Source organism: Anoplolepis gracilipes, chromosome 3 (genome assembly GCF_047496725.1).
Source record: "Anoplolepis gracilipes chromosome 3, ASM4749672v1, whole genome shotgun sequence".
In the NCBI taxonomy this organism is placed as follows: Eukaryota; Metazoa; Arthropoda; class Insecta; order Hymenoptera; family Formicidae; genus Anoplolepis; species Anoplolepis gracilipes.
Genome location: NC_132972.1, coordinates 7,292,134 through 7,310,406, shown reverse-complemented (window position 1 = coordinate 7,310,406; position 18,273 = coordinate 7,292,134). Strand labels below are relative to the sequence as shown.

Sequence of the window (18,273 nt, the reverse complement as noted above, 5' to 3'; positions counted from 1 at the left end):
GATGTATGCGTGCAGCGAATAAAATAATTGTAGGAGTTTAAATTAAAACATGATAATACCTTTTTCAAAAAGTCTTGTATTTTACATTACGTTTACTCTTATATAGTGTTGAAACAGTAAATCAGTACAATTTTGCATTATTATATTCTAATTTATTATATACAGTATAAATTCTCTCTTATTATTTATATGAAAGTATAGAAAATTATTTTTTCTGATTTACATATCCTGTAATTATAATTAATATAGGTGTGCATATATATAGTATATATATTTTTTTTCCATTTGTGCTCTTATTTTACCAAATAAGAAGTCGCGCGTCAAGAGATGAATTATCTAACTACATGATTGTATATGGCAAATATATTTTTTGTTTACGTTCCCTTTAAAACAGAACGTGTTATATATATCACGTCCGAAATTTTAATTATATGTATGTATATGAACAATTAAATTATTATAAGTAAATTAATATATTAGATGTTGTTATTGATCGACCAAACTGGTTTAATTAAGCTTTATACTTTATTCGATGTTTGATAGGCTTAACAATAGACGACGTTTCGACCTTTGGTTTAGGGCCTTATTAAGTCTAAAAGTAAAAAACATATCTAAGTGACAATTTCATTGTGTATGGATTAACAGAAATGGCATTATACAATTTTAATTAATTAACTATGATATTATAGTTAATTAACTAAAATTGTATAATGTCATTTCTATTAATCCGTACACAATGAAATTGTCACTTAGATACGTTTTTTATTTTTATTTTTAGACTTGATAAGGACCTAAACCAAAGGTCGAAACGTCGTCTATTGTTAAGCCGATCAAACATCAAATAAAGTATAAAGCTTTATTAAACCAGTTTGGTCGATCAATAACAATACCTAATTAATTCGTCACTGGTGACTTATAATTTTATCAATAAATTAATATAGTTAATTAAACTACTAAAGTTTGTTACATAAAATATAAAATATAATGGCCGTAAAGGATTACACTTGTCTCTTAATAAATAAATTTTGATAAAGTTTTATATGGTAGTATAAAAATGTTTTCATGCTGACACTCATTCATCAATAATGAAACAGATTACGTATATGAGATCTTATAATATTAATAAGAAATAATAAAATTTATAATTTAGCAGAAGTGTATGTGTGTCTGTGTGTAGATCTTCATAAAATTCTTTCAGATCTTTTATAATAATCTTTAATATATATTAATCTTTTATATTTTTCTTTACTTCTCAATTTATTCTTTAATATCAAACTAGCGACAGAAAATCCTGACATTATATATGTGAGTTATCTATTATATATTACACATATTATATTTTATATCGCACATTGACAAAATAATTTTTTTTATCGCAATATCAACTTAAATACTGAAGATATTCTAATGTGATAAGTTTTGTTTTTACTGTAGATTATTGTAACTAGGTAGAGAACATTATTTGATTCTAATATGTAACATAACATATATACAAGATTGTTTATATATATATATATATATATATATGTATATATATATATATATATGTATATATATAAGGTCTGACAATACAATGATTTTTTTTCTGCAATTTTTGTACATACAATGACAATTATCTTTAATATAAAATTGCTTAATCTTTCTAGACCAAATATTTATTTATATAACTTAAGCTAAGTCTTTGGCTTAGCATCAGTGATAGTAATAAAAAAATTTAATATTTACAATTATTTTTAAATATAAACTATCATGTATCATTTTCGGTATTATTTTAAATGACGCGCTGCGTTCCAATCTAGTTTGAATAACGTTCAATGAGAAAAAATAATACAAAATGGCAAATATAATTCGAATAACTAATGATATTTTCTCTCACATAATGGATAATTGATAATAAACTGCAACAATTATTACAAGTAATAAATTTTTCAATATTCAAATCTATATTAATTTCATATAATATCTAGGATAAAAAAATCAGGGCTTAATATTGTAGGTACAAATTAGTATATGAAAAGATAAAATTAAAACCAAATTATTCTTTAAATTATTATTAGTAATATGATATATAATACTAGAATTTTGTCAAGATCACAAATTTAATCCAAGCATTACAAAAATTTACATATCAATAAAATATTTACAATAGAAATTTCATTATTCTCATAAATTGAAATACACTGAATGTATATAATTTATATAATATATGTATTGTATACCAGAAGTATTATGTCGACATAGAATCAAATCGATTTACCAAACTATATACCTTTGTGTATATTTTTTTTTAAACATGTTTTATACTCAAAGATATATAACATTTTTGTAGTCATATAAGTTATTTTAAATTTCTTATAGCATAGATTTTTACGTCGTATACATATATAAACAAAGATAAAATTAAATATTAATTAATCATTAATGTAAATAAATTTAGTCTTCAATATATTTATTATTATGCATAAAACTAACCGCAGTCAGAGATGTATTAAAATTGAACATTGATAATTCTTCTTGTCTTCTTGAGGAACTCAGCTCATGTTTCGTTATTTTGATTATCCATAACATTTTTATATCATTAATCCATAGTATAGTGGTAACCCAGCATAATTTCTCCTGGATGGACCATCTTGAGAAATATTTGATATCATGTATATATATATATTTAATTATATCTGATTACATTTCAAAATGAGATAGATATGAAAAACCTTAAACTATGTCGAAGTAGTAAACTCCTTATGAAGAAAAGTTTCAATATCCACTCGACATATAGGACAACGTTTATTGGTGCATAACCATCGATCAACGCAATCAATATGAAATAAATGCATACATGGAAGCCTCCTATAAATGAAAAAAAAAGTTACAAAAAATTTGAAATTTATAAAATATTAACATTTTATTAAAACTGTATAAAAACTTTGAAGCTAAATTTTACCTGACACTTTCACAATCTTCAAATTCGGATAAACATATTGTACACTTCTCGATAGCATCTTCCCCATTTTCAACCTTTTTTACCTACAAAAGGATATGTTTACATAACATATTGTAACATTATACAATAGATTGCTCTTGTATCTAATCTAATATAAATGCAATAATAAATAATATAAAAAGTTTTCGCTATAAGCATCTGTTCTTACCCGTTTGTATTTATGTGGGAATGTGTGGCTTTCAATAGATTCTTGCGTAGCCCCACAACTTATATGACCCATACGTCGCAAATCAACAATGCGCATATAATTGTCAAGTCGTGCAGACATGTGGCGCGCTCCTTGCAATACAAAGTCCGGTAAACCCAACGGTGGAAATGGCATCATATCATGTGTTCCAGATCCTTGCTATATGTGTATGCAAAACGAGATAAACATAATATCTAGACTCACATGCAATGTGTACTTGTATACAATAAAAAGAAAAACGTACCATATGAGGATGGAAACTAATGTGAACATGATGCATACGTTGCGACGGCCGTTGATGCGGATCATAGTGATACATATGATGATGTACATGTTGATGTACTGGCATTGAGGGCAACATCACCGGAGGAGGCTGTTCCATTTCTTCCACGCCATTTAATGGATTTACCTGCGAGTAATATAAAATGCAAATTAGAAGATATGATATCAGGAAGATTGTTATATTCACAAAATCAAATTACAATTATAGGTAGCACAGGGCATGATCCTCTATAGAAATTGGGTGGCCCTCGAGCCTCAGGATGGCTATAAACAGTAGGTTGTTGCGGCGGCGGTAAAATAGGTGGAAGATAATTTTCTGTATATGCTGTGTTATCTGTGTTATTGTTACATCGAACATTCGAAGGACTGCTGTTTTCGCCATTTCTACGAGCGACGTATGTTGATGAATGTATATGAGAATTACATGGTCCCGCATTACTAAAAATATAATTTGTGAATTAAAATAAAAAAATGAATATCCTTTATTAGAAAAAATATAATATAATAACATTAATACTAACTACGCGTGATGCGATGAATATCTGTGATACAACCTTCGTCTATGTACTTCTTGCATGCGTTGTTGATTTACCCACAATCTTTCTTGGAGCGGATGCATGCGTGGTCTCGTTACATTCGTAGATGCATCTAAATGAAATAATAAAATCTTTTTATATTTTTAGTTCTTATACATTATGATATATATACATATATGTATACCCAGATAGACAAATCTGTCGAAAACAAATTATGCCAAGTGTCTGCTATTAATTATTGTCTGCAAAAGGGATACAAATGTAGTACAGAAATTGTTATGACCGATTAAATCGACAAATTGATGTAAAAAATCAAGCACACCTTGCTCACAGACTCCAACAGCAGATTAGCGACAGAAACCGAGCAGAGTCTGCTGCTTTAGACCATTCGTATAAAATAAGACATTTAAATATATTAAAAAAGTCAATTCATATTAGCAGATCTTGCTCGGTTTCTGTCGCCAATCTGCTGTCGAAGTCTGTGAGCAGGGTCTGCTAGCAGACCATAAGCTTAATGCAGACATAACAGATGTCAATTTGCTAGCAACTTTTACGTAATTTTATTGCCAATTTCTTAGCAAATTACGCGCATTTTGCTTACTGGGTATATATATATATATATATATATATATATAACTGTTTAATTTTGTTATCTTGATAAATGCTAATCACTTATATAAAAAAATTCTCTTACCTCCTACAGATCCATAACGTGAATGAGCAGGCATTCTATGATTGTGATACGTGCCTCTATTATGTATACTATGATGTGGTAAATGATTCCAATAATCCATGCCTGTGAATCCACGCATACAGTGTGGATTATTTCTAAAAAAAGATTTTGAAATATTATGTTACATAACAATTATTATATAAAAGTTCATATTACAATTTGGGAAAAAAAAATTACATTGAGTATACACATATTGTTTCACCTACCTATGATTATAATCTCCTGACCACGAACTAACTACAGGATTTGTTGATGTAGACGGTGTGTGTTCTTCATCAGATTCTACAGTTAAGTCAACTACAGTAACTGTACGATTATCTTCATTTGTATTTTCTAACGAATTCTATAACAATGTAAGAAATATATTTTTTTAAATAAAATTTTATAAGTTTTTATACACATTTTTATCTTATATATATATATATATATATATATATATATTACACACGTGTATGTGTACATGTTATTAACCTTTTTATACTACCAAAAAATTAATAGTATTTAAATAATACTTCGAAAGATATTTGTGAAAAAAGTTTTATATGATCAAAATGTTAACATGTACACATATACGTGTGTAATATATATATATATATATATATATATATATATATATATATATATATATGATATATACTACATGATTTATGTATTACATACTTTGACATTATGATTAACAGTACCAAGTACTTCAACTGAACTGTCTTCATCATCACTATCACTACTAGAAGACCAATCTAGTTGCAAATCTGGTGCTGATGGTGTGTCATCGTTTTCTATTGAAATTAAAAAATTAACTATTTAAAAATAACTAATTAAATATATTTAGTATATTATAACTGCTATAAACATACGAGATGAATGCACCGATTTCACTTCTTGACGATTTAATATATTTGTATAATCTGAACGATGTAAACTAATAGCCAAACTCAAATTATGATCTCCTACATGTTCTAGGGCACTTATAGGATCTATACTTGTAGTTGATCTTGTTATACTGCAAATAAAATAACATTTATATATTATTATAGATATTAATAACATATTATAAAAAAAATCTGTATACACAAATTAATAAACTATAAATACTTGTTTGAAATAGAATGATCTGATAATCTAGATGGTCCAGCTATACTCAAGTTATCTGGTTGTTGACCATTCAATAATTTTTGCTCTTCGCTTCTTTTAGTTTTATGTTTGATTGCCAAATCACGATCGTGCAAAATTCTTTTCCTATAATTATCACATAATCTTTCTTCACATGAATTATCTAACTGTCGAGTTGGTGACTCTTTCTTAGAATTTCTTTCTTGTCTATTTTGGCACATATTACAATTTAAGAGATTAGATTGCCAATATTCCTGTGAATCACTAGTTGTATCTGAAGGTGTTAAGTAATTCCCATAAACAAAATTATTCTCAGAAGTAGTAGGATGAACGGAATTTGTATAAGGATCTATAGCTGTTACATCTGATTCCTCAATATCGCTGTCTGCAAATAAATGCTCATACTCCATTTCATTACCTACAAATAAGATATATTGGATTTATCTTATATTGTATGCATATTATAAGAATTATAATCATATTGTAAGGAATTATTAAAATGTATTTTATATACACATAGATACTGATTAACAAGTTATTAGGTCTCTTTCTTATATATACCAGAAGGAAACCGAGATTGAGGAGATGGATCAACTGTTGATGTAAATGCCGTATCAAATATATCAGCTAACGATGTAGAATTAGCTTCTACAGACGCAGTTGTGGATTCTCCTTGAAACAACTCATTTTGTTCTTCAGGCTTACCTTTATGCCAAATATTTTGCGAACTTGTACTTTCCTCCATTCTACTTCTACAATGGATTCAAAATTACAATAAATTTTACTAATTCTCAAAATAAAATTCACAAATTTAAATTTATAATAAAAATAATTATTTTTTTTTCTTTTTTCAGATGCAAGTATACAACATTAATAAAAATTCAGTCTCAAAGATTGAAAATTTTCCATATCCAATGGCAATATTTGTGCGTTGCACAACATTGATACTGATATCGAATTACAGGAAGCAAGTTTTACATGACACTACCAAAGATATATAATGAAACTTTGGATATATATCTTCGAGATCTCTCTTGCTATATGTTATTACAATAAAATCTTGGATCAATACTACCGGCAAAATTCGTGCATGCCGAAAATACATTTACCTTACAATTCCTTCGACACTTTCATCAAACGATAAGCATATCTTCACCACGTCATTTTTATAAGATTTATTTTCCGTGCTTCTCCGAACAGTCACTTAAATCATATATATATTTTGCACATATGCCGATATTACCTTCAAAGACGAGACACTACAAATTTGATTAAATTGTCATCTATTAAAAAAAAAACGTGTGAATATATATTAATTCTTTTATGTCAGTATAAAATAATGATGAAATCGAAAAGAATTTACGTAGACTGACGTATAGAGAGACGGATCTCTCTTTCTACTAGCATATGCACATCTGGCAATCGCGATACCATCAATCGTACCTTTCGTCAACTATGCTGGCTATTCAAAAGTTCCGTTGATCGTACAGTATACTACCTTTTCAGTATCTGTTGTATCGCAGGTATTCTATGGCTGTGTTAATTAACCAATCAGGATAAAGATATTTATAACATATTTATCTATATATAAGTCTTTGTTCCAATTGGTCAATCAAACGCTAGTGCTTTGACTGTTTCACTAGATTGGCCAATCAAAAGGTTTGCAATTAAAGGTTAGATATTTGGTTTTGATCAATCGGGGAAAAGATATTTATCTTTATAAAAAACTTGTAGTTTCGAGGTGTCAAATTACAGAGCTTGTTAAAATTAAAAAATAATACACACATATACTGTATCCAAATAGATGACGGAATTAAAAAGAAATTAAAAATCGAAATATTCCGAAAGATATTCTATTAAATAATTTATAAAGAGACAAAATGGAAATTCGCCACAGTAGAACAGGTCCTCTACGCATAGCCAATCAGCTGACGTGTTTAAAGAGCGATATCTATTTTCTCACAAGTTTATGATTCGATCGAGTCACTCTACACGGTATCTGTGTTGTCTGTATGTATATGATATTCTCTCCTGGACTTGACCTTTTTGTCAGATCACAGTACCTATAATACTTTTAATGGTGGTCCAGTGTTAATTTAATTTTCAACATTGCCTTCTCAGCGGAAAGGACAAATTAAAAGATGGCTGTGGCTGCCAGGGCATTTTCAAAATTTACAGGTAGGCTCGTCAATTTCCCTCGCAGATCCCACAATATATCCTCGTCTTTGCAATGTTCTCTTGACTTTTGTACATTTGAACAGCAATAGCCTGAACTTTTTTTTTCTATCGTGGTTACGCCATGCGCAGCCTATGAACGGACTAAAAATAATGCTGACAGCCCGCGCTTGTCATAATAATATTTTATTATATAAGAAAGGACATGACGTTATGGAGAATCGCGCCTCGTAGGAAAATGCGCGCTCCCTTAATTAAGAACAATACACAAGCATGTCTCGTGATATACGAGAAGCAATTGGATGATTTGTTCTCCCCTGTAATAATCGTGACCCTTTCTGCGACGATAACTCTCGTGCAATTAGTTTTAACGATATATCCTCTTATACACATTAATCTTTCTCTCGTTCTTTTTAGAATATTGAACGTTTTAAAATACATATAGATATATACATTTTAATCAATTTACTGATTATTTTCTTTCATCATACTCACGAAATGTCAGATTACATTCTTGCAAATAAATTGCAGTAAAAAAAACTTTGATATTGCTAAAAATAATAAGGACACTATATATAGATATATACTTCTTGGTTTCAATCTTTGCAATATTTTTAAACATATTTTGAATATGTATTTTTGTGCACGCAATATAAAATATATTTTTACTTTGTATGTGATAAACAGTTTATATATTAATATCAGTTTTTATATCATATTTGTATTTAATGTTTTTAAGTAATAAATAAATTTTACTTATATATTTACATATTCCATACATATATATACAATATTTTAATTCTATCATAATATATTGTTTTGTATTTATTACTATTATATGATGTTACAATTATTTTTTATAATTTTTTTCAGTCAGGAATTATGGAAGTTTATTACGCTCTCAGGTGAGATTTAATTATACAGAAACTAGGAAGAATTTAAAAATTGATGCAAATACCAAAGTGATATGTCAAGGTTTTACTGGAAAGCAAGGAACTTTCCATTCTCAACAAGCTCTTGATTATGGTACAAAGATAGTAGGTGGAGTTAGTCCCAAAAAGGCAGGTACAGAACATCTTGGAAAACCAGTATTTAAGACAGTTAAAGAAGTGAGTATTGTTATTTTTTTATACAATATTTATTTACTAAAGTATTGAAATTATTTTAATATTTAATTAACTATTATATTTTATAGGCAAAAGAAGCAACTGGAGCTTCTGCATCGGTCATTTATGTTCCTCCTCCAGCTGCAGCATCAGCCATTATGGAGTCGATTGAGGCTGAGATGCCTTTAATTGTTTGTATTACAGAGGGTATTCCTCAACATGATATGGTTAAAGTAAAGAGATGCTTGCTTGAACAAAATAAATCACGTTTAATTGGCCCAAACTGTCCTGGAATAATAGCACCTGAACAGGTATGTATGTAGAAATAACTTTAAATATCTTGACATTTTTTAGAATAAAATATATGTATTTATTTATTGTTTTGTACACATAATATTTTAGTGTAAAATTGGTATTATGCCCGGCCATATACATCAAAAAGGAAAGATTGGTATTGTCTCAAGATCAGGAACTCTAACTTATGAAGCTGTAAATCAAACGACTCTTGTAAGTTATATATAGCTATATATTATACATAGTTCAATAGACACATCTTAATAAGATATTAAATATATTATAGTAATGCTTTGTTTCAAGGCAGGACTTGGGCAAACGTTATGTGTTGGTATCGGCGGCGATCCCTTCAACGGTACTGATTTCATCGATTGTTTAGATGTATTTCTTACTGATCCAGATTGTGATGGCATCATAATGATAGGAGAAATTGGTGGCAGTGCGGAAGAATTAGCAGCAGAATATCTCATCGAGAAGAATACTGTTGGTTGCTGTTCCGAGTTATTGGTACCCCGAATTCCAGCCCATCCTATCCAAATCCTGTCTTAATTCGTTCTCAAGTTCATCATAAGATTTAATATGTTATATTTTGTTTACATTTTCATTATATATATATATATATATATATATATATTATGTTATAGGGTGGAAAAGCTAAGCCAGTAGTGTCATTTATTGCCGGTATTACTGCACCACCTGGACGAAGAATGGGACATGCTGGTGCTATAATCTCAGGAGGAAGAGGTGGTGCGCAAGATAAAATTAATGCACTTGAAAAAGTGAGTAGCAGTTTCATGTATCTCATTAGCATTAACATGTTTCGAATCAGACAATATATGTTTTATTCTTAGGCTGGTGTAATAGTTACAAGGAGTCCTGCACAAATGGGTAATGAACTTCTAAAGGAAATGACACGACTTGGTTTGGTCTGTAATTAAAACATGTGCACTACTATAATTCTGTGTAGTTTTCTTCATGTTCATGTATCTTCATGAAAAATAAATTGAAAGTACACCATACTGCAATAACTCACACAGAACATAGTAGTGTAATATTGAAGTATGGAAATGATTTCACTTATTAATAATATATCAATTGTTCTCATTGCCATATATATATATATATATATATATATATAAATATATATAGATCAAAGTTAAATAGAAGATAATTGATATTTTTTAAAGAATGAATTTATTTTAACTGCAAACATAATTATTTATAATACTTTTACATTAGCTGTTGCGTTAATGCAGATATCTGTTAAGAATAATTTACAAATTATCTAAGGGAACGTTAAACTGCCATTGATCTGTCACAGTTTTGACTAATGCAGAGTTATAAATTTTTCTATATGTAAAACAGTTTTTTGAGGAACGGTTGTTTAAGTATATACAATGTATTATTATTGTAAATTCTGTCAAGCGTAATATATTACACAATAATAAATCTAAGCTTTATGGATCATGTATCCTTATTGTAAAGCATGTTAAAAATTGAAATATATATAATATTGCTGTTTGTTCTCACAGCTATTTGACTTTTATAAAATTACTATAAAACAATTTTCCAACATTTTCTATGGAAAACAAACTGTTTCATCACCTAAAGCCCATTATTTTATTAATAAAATCAGCAATATCTGCACTTTTATCATTAACAAATGGTTTCAATTTTGCCAAGTCCATTGTTTGTATAATGTACAACAAATTTTGACAAGTACAATAATATAAATACTCGTCCTTGTATAGCTGCTCAGCTAATTCTACTTGATGATTATCCATGAGAAGATCATTGATCACTACAATTAAATGTTTGCGTTTTTCCAAAGCTTCCAGTACGCTTCCTGCACCTGCGTGGCTTATCACAAGATCTGCTGATTGTATGTACTTTCCAATGGATGGACTTAATTTAAATATTTCTATTTTATGAAAACCATAACGTGCAGTACAGTCCAGTTCCAAGTTGCTATTACCAATTTGCAAAATTAGATGTCTGTAATTACGCGCCGATAGGGCCTAAAATTGACAGTAATTGTAAGCATGAAAATTCTGACAAATTGGGTTTTACAAGTTAGGTTATATAATGTAAAATAAATAATCATCACAATGAAAGAAATAAATTTAAATAATTATATATATATATTATGTACTACCTCTAAGACTGCACGACTTAGGACAGTAGTTATCAGATTATCAAATTTAGTTGTGCCAACCGTAACAAATATCGTTTTATCTGACATTGCGTCGTATTTAACTGTTTCATTCAGAAATCCAAACAATTGATTAATTACTTTTCATTCATTCCTTTTTTTATCCAGATTAATAAAAACATTATACATGCAAAAGTCAATTATAAACAAGTTTATCTGTCTTCAATTGCATCAACGTGACTAGGTTAAATTGATTACTTTTTTTTATTAATAAAGGACAGGATTTAGAAAGAGATAAAGAATCGCTAATTTAGATTTAAGTAATTTTAATTTCAATATTTTTTATATTGCATCTAAATTAAATAATATAGTCAAGCTTATTTTTATACGTATATATATATATATGTATATCTGATAGGCCTAAGCTCGTTTCCATAAAATTAAGCTCATCTCAAAAGTGGACAAAAAAGTCTGTATCCAATCAGGATGGGACAGAAATTCTTTGTTCCAATTGATTAATCAAACGCTTCCAACGAATCACTTGTAATGCAAGTGGACTGCATCCTTTATTCACTGTCAATGCCAATGCGATAATTTTATATATATCTCGTAAGCCATGATGCCATCATGCAAATTGTATTTTAATGCTTGTTGAGCTGTTGAAATTTGGTTAAAACGTGTACTCCGCGTTGAATGTACGTTGATGTTATTTATCGCTATTGTTCATTATTTATGAAAAGACATTGTAAAACACCTAGAAATGAAGACAGCGCCGGATCCAATATATGTGCAGGTATTATGCGTCACTTTGTTATAACAGAAATTGTACGTCTATTGTCTAATAGATCGTAGTACAACCGGCGAGAATGTTTGTATTAAACATCACATAAAACCTTATCATACGCAGTTACTCGCAATCATCTATTTTATATTCTTTTTATTTGTTTTGTCTTACGACGTAATTCACTTTTTCACCGATTGTATAAAAGTTTAATAGACATTATCTTGTATAAACAACATGATGACTTTTGTGTCTAGATTTTGACCAATTGGATTGTATAAGCAGATTATAAATGCCAATTTGTTGTTCACAAAGCTCTCTGCAATTAATGAGTAATTTTTAAAAAATTGATGCAATGTCTGTTTGCAATACATAAAAATAAAATATTACACAAATTTAAATACTATAAAGTATATATATATATATATGCATATACATATATATAAATGATTATATCTTGATATAACATTTATTAACTATTGTTTTTGTATTTTCAGGAATTTCTATTTAAACAATCAAATACATTTCAAGTATTTGATTTGAAGACTCCTACATATATTCCTGCCGCTTGTAATCTTCTTGTGGCTGACAAGAAACGAGGATTGCTTTATATAGGACATGATGATAAAATTACTGTTTTAAAACCAGCAGAGGAGAATAATGCAGAATGGAAGATAGAACTTCAATTACCAGATGTTATATCAAAAATTGCAATTAATTGTGATTATAATTATATTGCTGTAGCAGTAGCGCTGAAACCTACAATATTGATATATGATGCCCATTCTCTAGCTAGAAATGTATGCACGTAGCATATTTTTTCAAGTCTTAACTTTTAAATTTACTACAATATTATAGAAATATATATATATATAGAAATTAAATATTTTTTATCATTAATCAATATATTAATTTTCAGAGTCTTAATCTACTATTTGAAATAACATCCTCAAACAAATTAGATAGTTATGTGACGGATATACGATGGAATCCTACTTTACCTACGATGCTTTGCACTGTTACTAGTGATTGTACTATTGGCAGTTTCCAATTGAGAGTAGACGAAAATTCTGTACCAAAAATATCTATTCTATCCAAAATATCAAATGAACCACAAGCTCTGTGCGCAGCCTGGAGTCCCAAAGGCAAACAAGTAGCAGTCGGTTGCAAAAATGGAGACATTGTGCAACTGAAACCAGATACCTTGAAGATTGCTAGAACTATTGCAGGCCCTTCGCCGTCCATTGGAGAAGTGATTAGTATTTTGTGGATCAGTAATTATCAATTTTGTGCGGCGTATCTGAATAGCGAGCGGCACACAAATGTTCTCATCATCGACGCGCCAAAAGGGGAAGTAAATGCTACATTTACATGTTATGAAGATATCACATATGGTTTTCCTGATGCCGAGGGAGAAGGAAGTATTCTTCGTTATTATTTCGAGCATGTACCGGAGTGGGGACTTATTATAGCAGGTAGTAGCACCAGTAGTGAGATAGCTGTATTAGGTACTATAGACGGGGGTGCAAATTGGAATCAATGGCAATTGGTTGACAGTGGTAGAGCTCAATTGCCCCTGATGAGAACCACGGAAATTTATCCTATGGGTTTAGCTGTGGACAAATCTCCAATTAACAAATTACCATGGGGTACAGATTCCATGTTGCCACATCCAGTTCCCATTTTACATATTCTTGGAACATCTGGGCAATTATGCAGCTTTCACATGGTCAATTTGACACCCAACTATCCTGCCATCAATATACATCCTACGGAGATTATCACGGCACCAGCTCCATCGCAGCCTTCCGCGGAAATATCATTTATTATGAACTCCGCAGTGACCAGCACACCACGTTCGAAGCAACCGGAAATCGTGTCTGAACGATCAAAGCCCGCTCCGATGACGAATATATTTGGCGATTCTCTGAAAGCAGCAGGATTCTTTCAACAACCTGTGGAACAGCCGTTGATACAAGCGAAGCCGCAAGAAGAAAAAACTGCACTACTCACGATCACAAAGCCCATTGTACCCAGAGAAATACCAGCGCCGGAATCTACAAAAGTAGAAACCAAATTAGTGATGGCAGATAAAGAAGCAAGCTCGCCGCAAGTGGTAGAACAGAAAGCTTCTACGACCATAGACGACAGCATACGGATGCGAGCTTTTTTGCAGGAGCAAGCGTTGTTTGAAAAAGAATTACGAAATAGATTGGAACCGCAAGTATGGGAATGTGGTACGGATGAAGAAAAGAAACGGCTTGGAGAGACATCTGCTGTCATAGAACAATTTTTGAGAGATTTAAAAGACACAACTAACAGTTTGTCCAGTGACATAGCATATTTGAAGGCTCTGTTACTTCAATCGTTTGCATGGGTCGAAGAAACTAAATCAAAGAATGCAGCAACTGCTGATATTACCAGTAGAAATTGTAGTGATAACAGTAAAATAACGGATCTGCAACGATGTTATTATTATACACAGACACAGCTCAATCAGGTTAGTAAAATTTTAGATCTAGAATGGTCGGATCATAAAGCACAAGAGAGGTCGAGGATGAAAATTCCCAGCTTGGAGTATGTATATCAGAATCTCTTGGTACATAACAAGATTATTATGAAAGAAAAGGAGAAGCTCGAGCAAATTTCGCGACAATGGAAGTCTCTTAATCGCTCATTGTTCTGTACGACCAGTGATGTATCCAGTCTTAACCGTTCGATGACAAATCTGCACTTGAATTCGCACGAGAAATCGAGTATTCGAAAAACTGACGTTATTGACGCTCGTTGTAAAACTATCGCTTCAAGGACTCTAAGTTTTACACATGAAAAGCAAATTAAGCTAAAGGCATTGCTCACCGAATCCTCTCCGAGAATTATTAAACCAGTGAATCCGTCACCGATTCAAGATCGATTAAAAGCCACATTGTCTTCCTTAGCGTCTCTCAGTCCTGCGGTCACTGAGGCTAAAACCAAGACCGAATCGCCGATTGTTAAACAAAGTACTGTTGTCAAGCAGCAGACAGCAGTCGAGAAGCAGATTAAGGCGCAAAGTCCCCTCGCTTCGTTAAACAGTATTGTTGCGAGAATCGGTTCGTCCGATACAAATAGTATTGTTACCCAGAACAAAACACAACAGAAGCCACTTCCTACGACTGTCTCTTTTTCTCCTGCGATATCTGTCAAACAAACAGACAAGAAGGCTATTCTACCAACAGCTTCCATAGTATCTCAACCCAAACCAAAACAGGATCTTAATGTTAACTTCCCATCATCTATCACATTCGGAACACCAGCGATAAAATCTCAAGATATCATTTTTCCAAAATCTCTTACAGAAGCAACTGCCAGAAGCAATAAGGAATCTACGATAAACGATAATATCCCTAAAACCCCGGAATCCTCGACCGGAATGTTAATAAAGGATGTATTATCGACGGAATATTCATTAGCAGATACTGCTCGTACAGGAGTTGTTCGTAATCTTTCTTCGCTCTCTATAGCACCAGCTGTGAAAACAGATGCTGCTGCTACATTCAGTTTCGCTACACCTAATGCTGTTCCATCTATTACGAAAAATTCATCCTCTGGAATTGCGCTCGACACGACTGGCTTGTCCTTCGCTTATTCGAAAGCCACATCCAGTACCATGGAACCATCCGTAACGGCAGTTCAAGCACCGATGCAAACGCCGATAGATTTTTCGGCTTTATCGTTGACTCTTCAACCGACAAATCTTTCGAACAATAACATCGATGGAAAAGTTAATACAGTCGCGACTTCCATGAGTTTTGCTGCACTTACTTCTGCTATCACAGCACAAGTTCCCACAGTGACTACCGTTGTTTCACCTGTTACAACAATCGGCGGGCTTACTATCAGCCTTGTAGATCCGAATATTCAACGTAAATCGATGGAAATGCCATCCATCAACCCGGTCACCATTGAGAAGATTACCACGTCTGAAGCAAAAACACTTAATTTTGGATCCATACCTATCCAGGTTCCTTCAACTTCATTATCCGCGACACCGATATTTGGCGGCCAAACTATCGTAAAGAATACAGTTCCAGACGTGACGACTACAACACTGCCTGCTACAACCACTTTTGGTGCGATCGCTTTTCCATCGATTACACCTTCATTCGGAACTCCAGCTTCGACCGCATCAGTGTTCAGTGGATTCACATCAGCTAGTATTACTGTCACTTCTTCATCGGTAACATCTGTAAGCAGCAGCACCCCGTCTCCTTTCCAGAGTTCTCTGAGTAAGCCAACATTTGGTGAAACCACCGCCACTGGTATACCAGCCACGAATTACGGAATTAGCTCTAGTAATACCTCTGCGGATACACTCTCATTTGGTATCGCTACGATAACGGCGACAACGACAACCACGGCGGCAGGGACAGCAACAGCAGCTTCAATTACGCCGGCATTCAGTAAAAGCAGTCCGATAGCATCACCGGTATCGAATGCACAATTCCCGAATGTTCAGATATCCGCGTCGTCTGCGACGAATGTCTTTGCAAAGCCAATAATCAACCCCGCGTCAACGCCATTTGGCAATACCGCGAGCTCCGTGTTCTCCGGAGTGCCCGCTCCAACATCCTCAAACACCTCTATGTTTGGAGGCAACAGCGTGAATTCCATTTTCGGATCAGCTCCGTTATCTCCACCGAGCGGAAATATCTTTGGGGGTAACACGACGGGCTTTGGTACATCAACTCCATCGGGATCTATATTCGACAGCGGTGCTCCGAAATCCGGTATAATATTCGGCGGGGCAAACGTATCTCCATCTACTTCTCCATTTGGTGGTGCGACGAGTAACGCATCTCCGATAGTCGGTACTTCTGCCACAAACACGAATGTCTTCAGATCTCCTATACCTAACGCATCTCCGATACAGCAACCTGTACTTGGCAGTAATCAACCCGCTTTCGGACAGGCTTCTACCTTCGGTGCCAAACCGGTCTTTGGATCGTCACCCATCTTCGGAGCGTCAAAGCCTGTTTTCGGAAGTAGTTTCGGCTCAGCCCCTACGTTTGAATCTCCTGGAATAGGTAAGTATCTGTAACTCCTATTATTATACATATTCTCTATATTATTCATTTACATACATGAACACATGACAGTTTACATTTCTATCTTTAAAGATTTTATGAATAAGAGACAGGGGGAGGGAGTGAAGAATTATTAGTTCCTTTGAAATCAACTAAAATATATTAATATCTTTTTAAACAAAAATTCATTTAACGTTAGATTATTAATTATATTATCCTGCATACTTGTCATAATAAAAAAAAAAAATGTTATAAATAGGCTTTGGAAGTCAACCCGTTATGCAAGGTGGTCCTACAATGGAAAATATGCCGAAACTATTTGGAGAAGTAGCAGGCAACAGTACGTTTGAATCGTTAGCCAATCAATCGGGTGGTCTCAGTTTTGGTAGTTTAGCTCAAAAGAATCCTGAACCCGAGAAACCTACGTTCACTGCGTACGTAGCATTTATATCAATATATTTTTATTTTATCACACAAGTTGATATTAATAACTAAAAAAGAAGGAACATATGTGAAAATGCAAATAACAAATGCAAATAGCAAATTACAAATAACAATTATTTTATTTCAGCGGCAGCTCATTCTCTAGTTGGAGGCAGTGAACTCTATCGATAAAGTTGGAGGTGAATAAAATACTTATTTTTAAAATTGTTATATATCATTCACATTGAACAGAATGATTAATTACAAATTGTGTGTATATTGTTTTATATTCAAAAGGATGTAATTTTTATGAAAAATGCTCTTCTAAATATATACTGTTGTAATAAATGAGAACAAAATTAGGTTTTATAATAAAGTATCATTCACATAAAAAATAATCGATTAATATTATAATTCAAGCCTAGAG

General features: G+C 32.0%; 4 protein-coding genes across 5 annotated transcripts; 2 read left to right on the top strand and 2 right to left on the bottom strand.

The window, feature by feature from the left end:
- Nucleotides 1-2,311: 2,311 nt before the first annotated feature.
- On the bottom strand, nucleotides 2,312-7,314 carry LOC140663744 (uncharacterized). Of its 2 annotated transcripts, XM_072888173.1 has the most exons (15): nucleotides 7,213-7,314; nucleotides 6,959-7,132; nucleotides 6,411-6,601; nucleotides 5,832-6,267; nucleotides 5,594-5,739; nucleotides 5,400-5,515; nucleotides 4,946-5,082; nucleotides 4,701-4,834; nucleotides 3,992-4,118; nucleotides 3,671-3,908; nucleotides 3,433-3,597; nucleotides 3,150-3,347; nucleotides 2,942-3,024; nucleotides 2,712-2,847; nucleotides 2,312-2,629 (listed from the first exon to the last, which is right to left on the bottom strand). In XM_072888173.1, the coding sequence occupies exons 3-14, from the start codon at nucleotides 6,592-6,594 to the stop codon at nucleotides 2,718-2,720; spliced, it is 2,094 nt and encodes a 697-aa protein (XP_072744274.1). In that variant the 5' UTR covers nucleotides 6,595-6,601; nucleotides 6,959-7,132; nucleotides 7,213-7,314; the 3' UTR covers nucleotides 2,312-2,629; nucleotides 2,712-2,717. The 2 variants fall into 2 exon arrangements, with proteins under 2 accessions (XP_072744274.1, XP_072744273.1); XM_072888172.1 differs by having other exon boundaries at nucleotides 6,959-7,270.
- A 494-nt stretch (nucleotides 7,315-7,808) lies between these two features.
- Scsalpha1 (Succinyl-coenzyme A synthetase alpha subunit 1) lies at nucleotides 7,809-10,955 on the top strand. Its single transcript, XM_072888174.1, has 7 exons — nucleotides 7,809-8,027; nucleotides 8,898-9,133; nucleotides 9,220-9,441; nucleotides 9,533-9,637; nucleotides 9,728-9,907; nucleotides 10,069-10,203; nucleotides 10,276-10,955. Exons 1-7 carry the CDS (start codon nucleotides 7,991-7,993, stop codon nucleotides 10,360-10,362), a joined length of 1,002 nt encoding a protein of 333 aa, XP_072744275.1. The 5' UTR covers nucleotides 7,809-7,990; the 3' UTR covers nucleotides 10,363-10,955.
- A 70-nt stretch (nucleotides 10,956-11,025) lies between these two features.
- Alg13 (Alg13 UDP-N-acetylglucosaminyltransferase subunit) lies at nucleotides 11,026-11,851 on the bottom strand. The gene is made up of 2 exons (XM_072888176.1): nucleotides 11,580-11,851; nucleotides 11,026-11,442 (listed from the first exon to the last, which is right to left on the bottom strand). Exons 1-2 carry the CDS (start codon nucleotides 11,664-11,666, stop codon nucleotides 11,026-11,028), a joined length of 504 nt encoding a protein of 167 aa, XP_072744277.1. The 5' UTR covers nucleotides 11,667-11,851.
- Nucleotides 11,852-12,199: 348 nt separating this feature from the next.
- On the top strand, nucleotides 12,200-18,224 carry Nup214 (uncharacterized). The gene is made up of 5 exons (XM_072887553.1): nucleotides 12,200-12,369; nucleotides 12,855-13,157; nucleotides 13,277-17,423; nucleotides 17,683-17,857; nucleotides 17,995-18,224. The coding sequence occupies exons 1-5, from the start codon at nucleotides 12,337-12,339 to the stop codon at nucleotides 18,023-18,025; spliced, it is 4,689 nt and encodes a 1,562-aa protein (XP_072743654.1). The 5' UTR covers nucleotides 12,200-12,336; the 3' UTR covers nucleotides 18,026-18,224.
- The last annotated feature ends 49 nt before the right edge of the window (nucleotides 18,225-18,273 follow it).

Coding starts and splice junctions, on each gene's coding strand:
- Nup214 (XM_072887553.1), top strand. CDS start 12,337: ATGAAGACAGCGCCGGATCCAATATATGTGCAG. Junction 13,158..13,276: donor CCCATTCTCTAGCTAGAAAT/GTATGCACGTAG, acceptor ATTAATTTTCAG/AGTCTTAATCTACTATTTGA. Junction 17,858..17,994: donor GAGAAACCTACGTTCACTGC/GTACGTAGCATT, acceptor ATTTTATTTCAG/CGGCAGCTCATTCTCTAGTT.
- Alg13 (XM_072888176.1), bottom strand. CDS start 11,666: ATGTCAGATAAAACGATATTTGTTACGGTTGGCACAACTAAATTTGAT. Junction 11,443..11,579: donor TAAGTCGTGCAGTCTTAGAG/GTAGTACATAAT, acceptor TGTCAATTTTAG/GCCCTATCGGCGCGTAATTA.
- LOC140663744 (XM_072888173.1), bottom strand. CDS start 6,594: ATGGAGGAAAGTACAAGTTCGCAAAATATTTGGCATAAAGGTAAGCCT. Junction 5,516..5,593: donor GAAATCGGTGCATTCATCTC/GTATGTTTATAG, acceptor TAATTTCAATAG/AAAACGATGACACACCATCA. Junction 3,025..3,149: donor TCCCACATAAATACAAACGG/GTAAGAACAGAT, acceptor ATCCTTTTGTAG/GTAAAAAAGGTTGAAAATGG.
- Scsalpha1 (XM_072888174.1), top strand. CDS start 7,991: ATGGCTGTGGCTGCCAGGGCATTTTCAAAATTTACAG. Junction 9,134..9,219: donor TATTTAAGACAGTTAAAGAA/GTGAGTATTGTT, acceptor TATATTTTATAG/GCAAAAGAAGCAACTGGAGC. Junction 9,442..9,532: donor GAATAATAGCACCTGAACAG/GTATGTATGTAG, acceptor ATAATATTTTAG/TGTAAAATTGGTATTATGCC.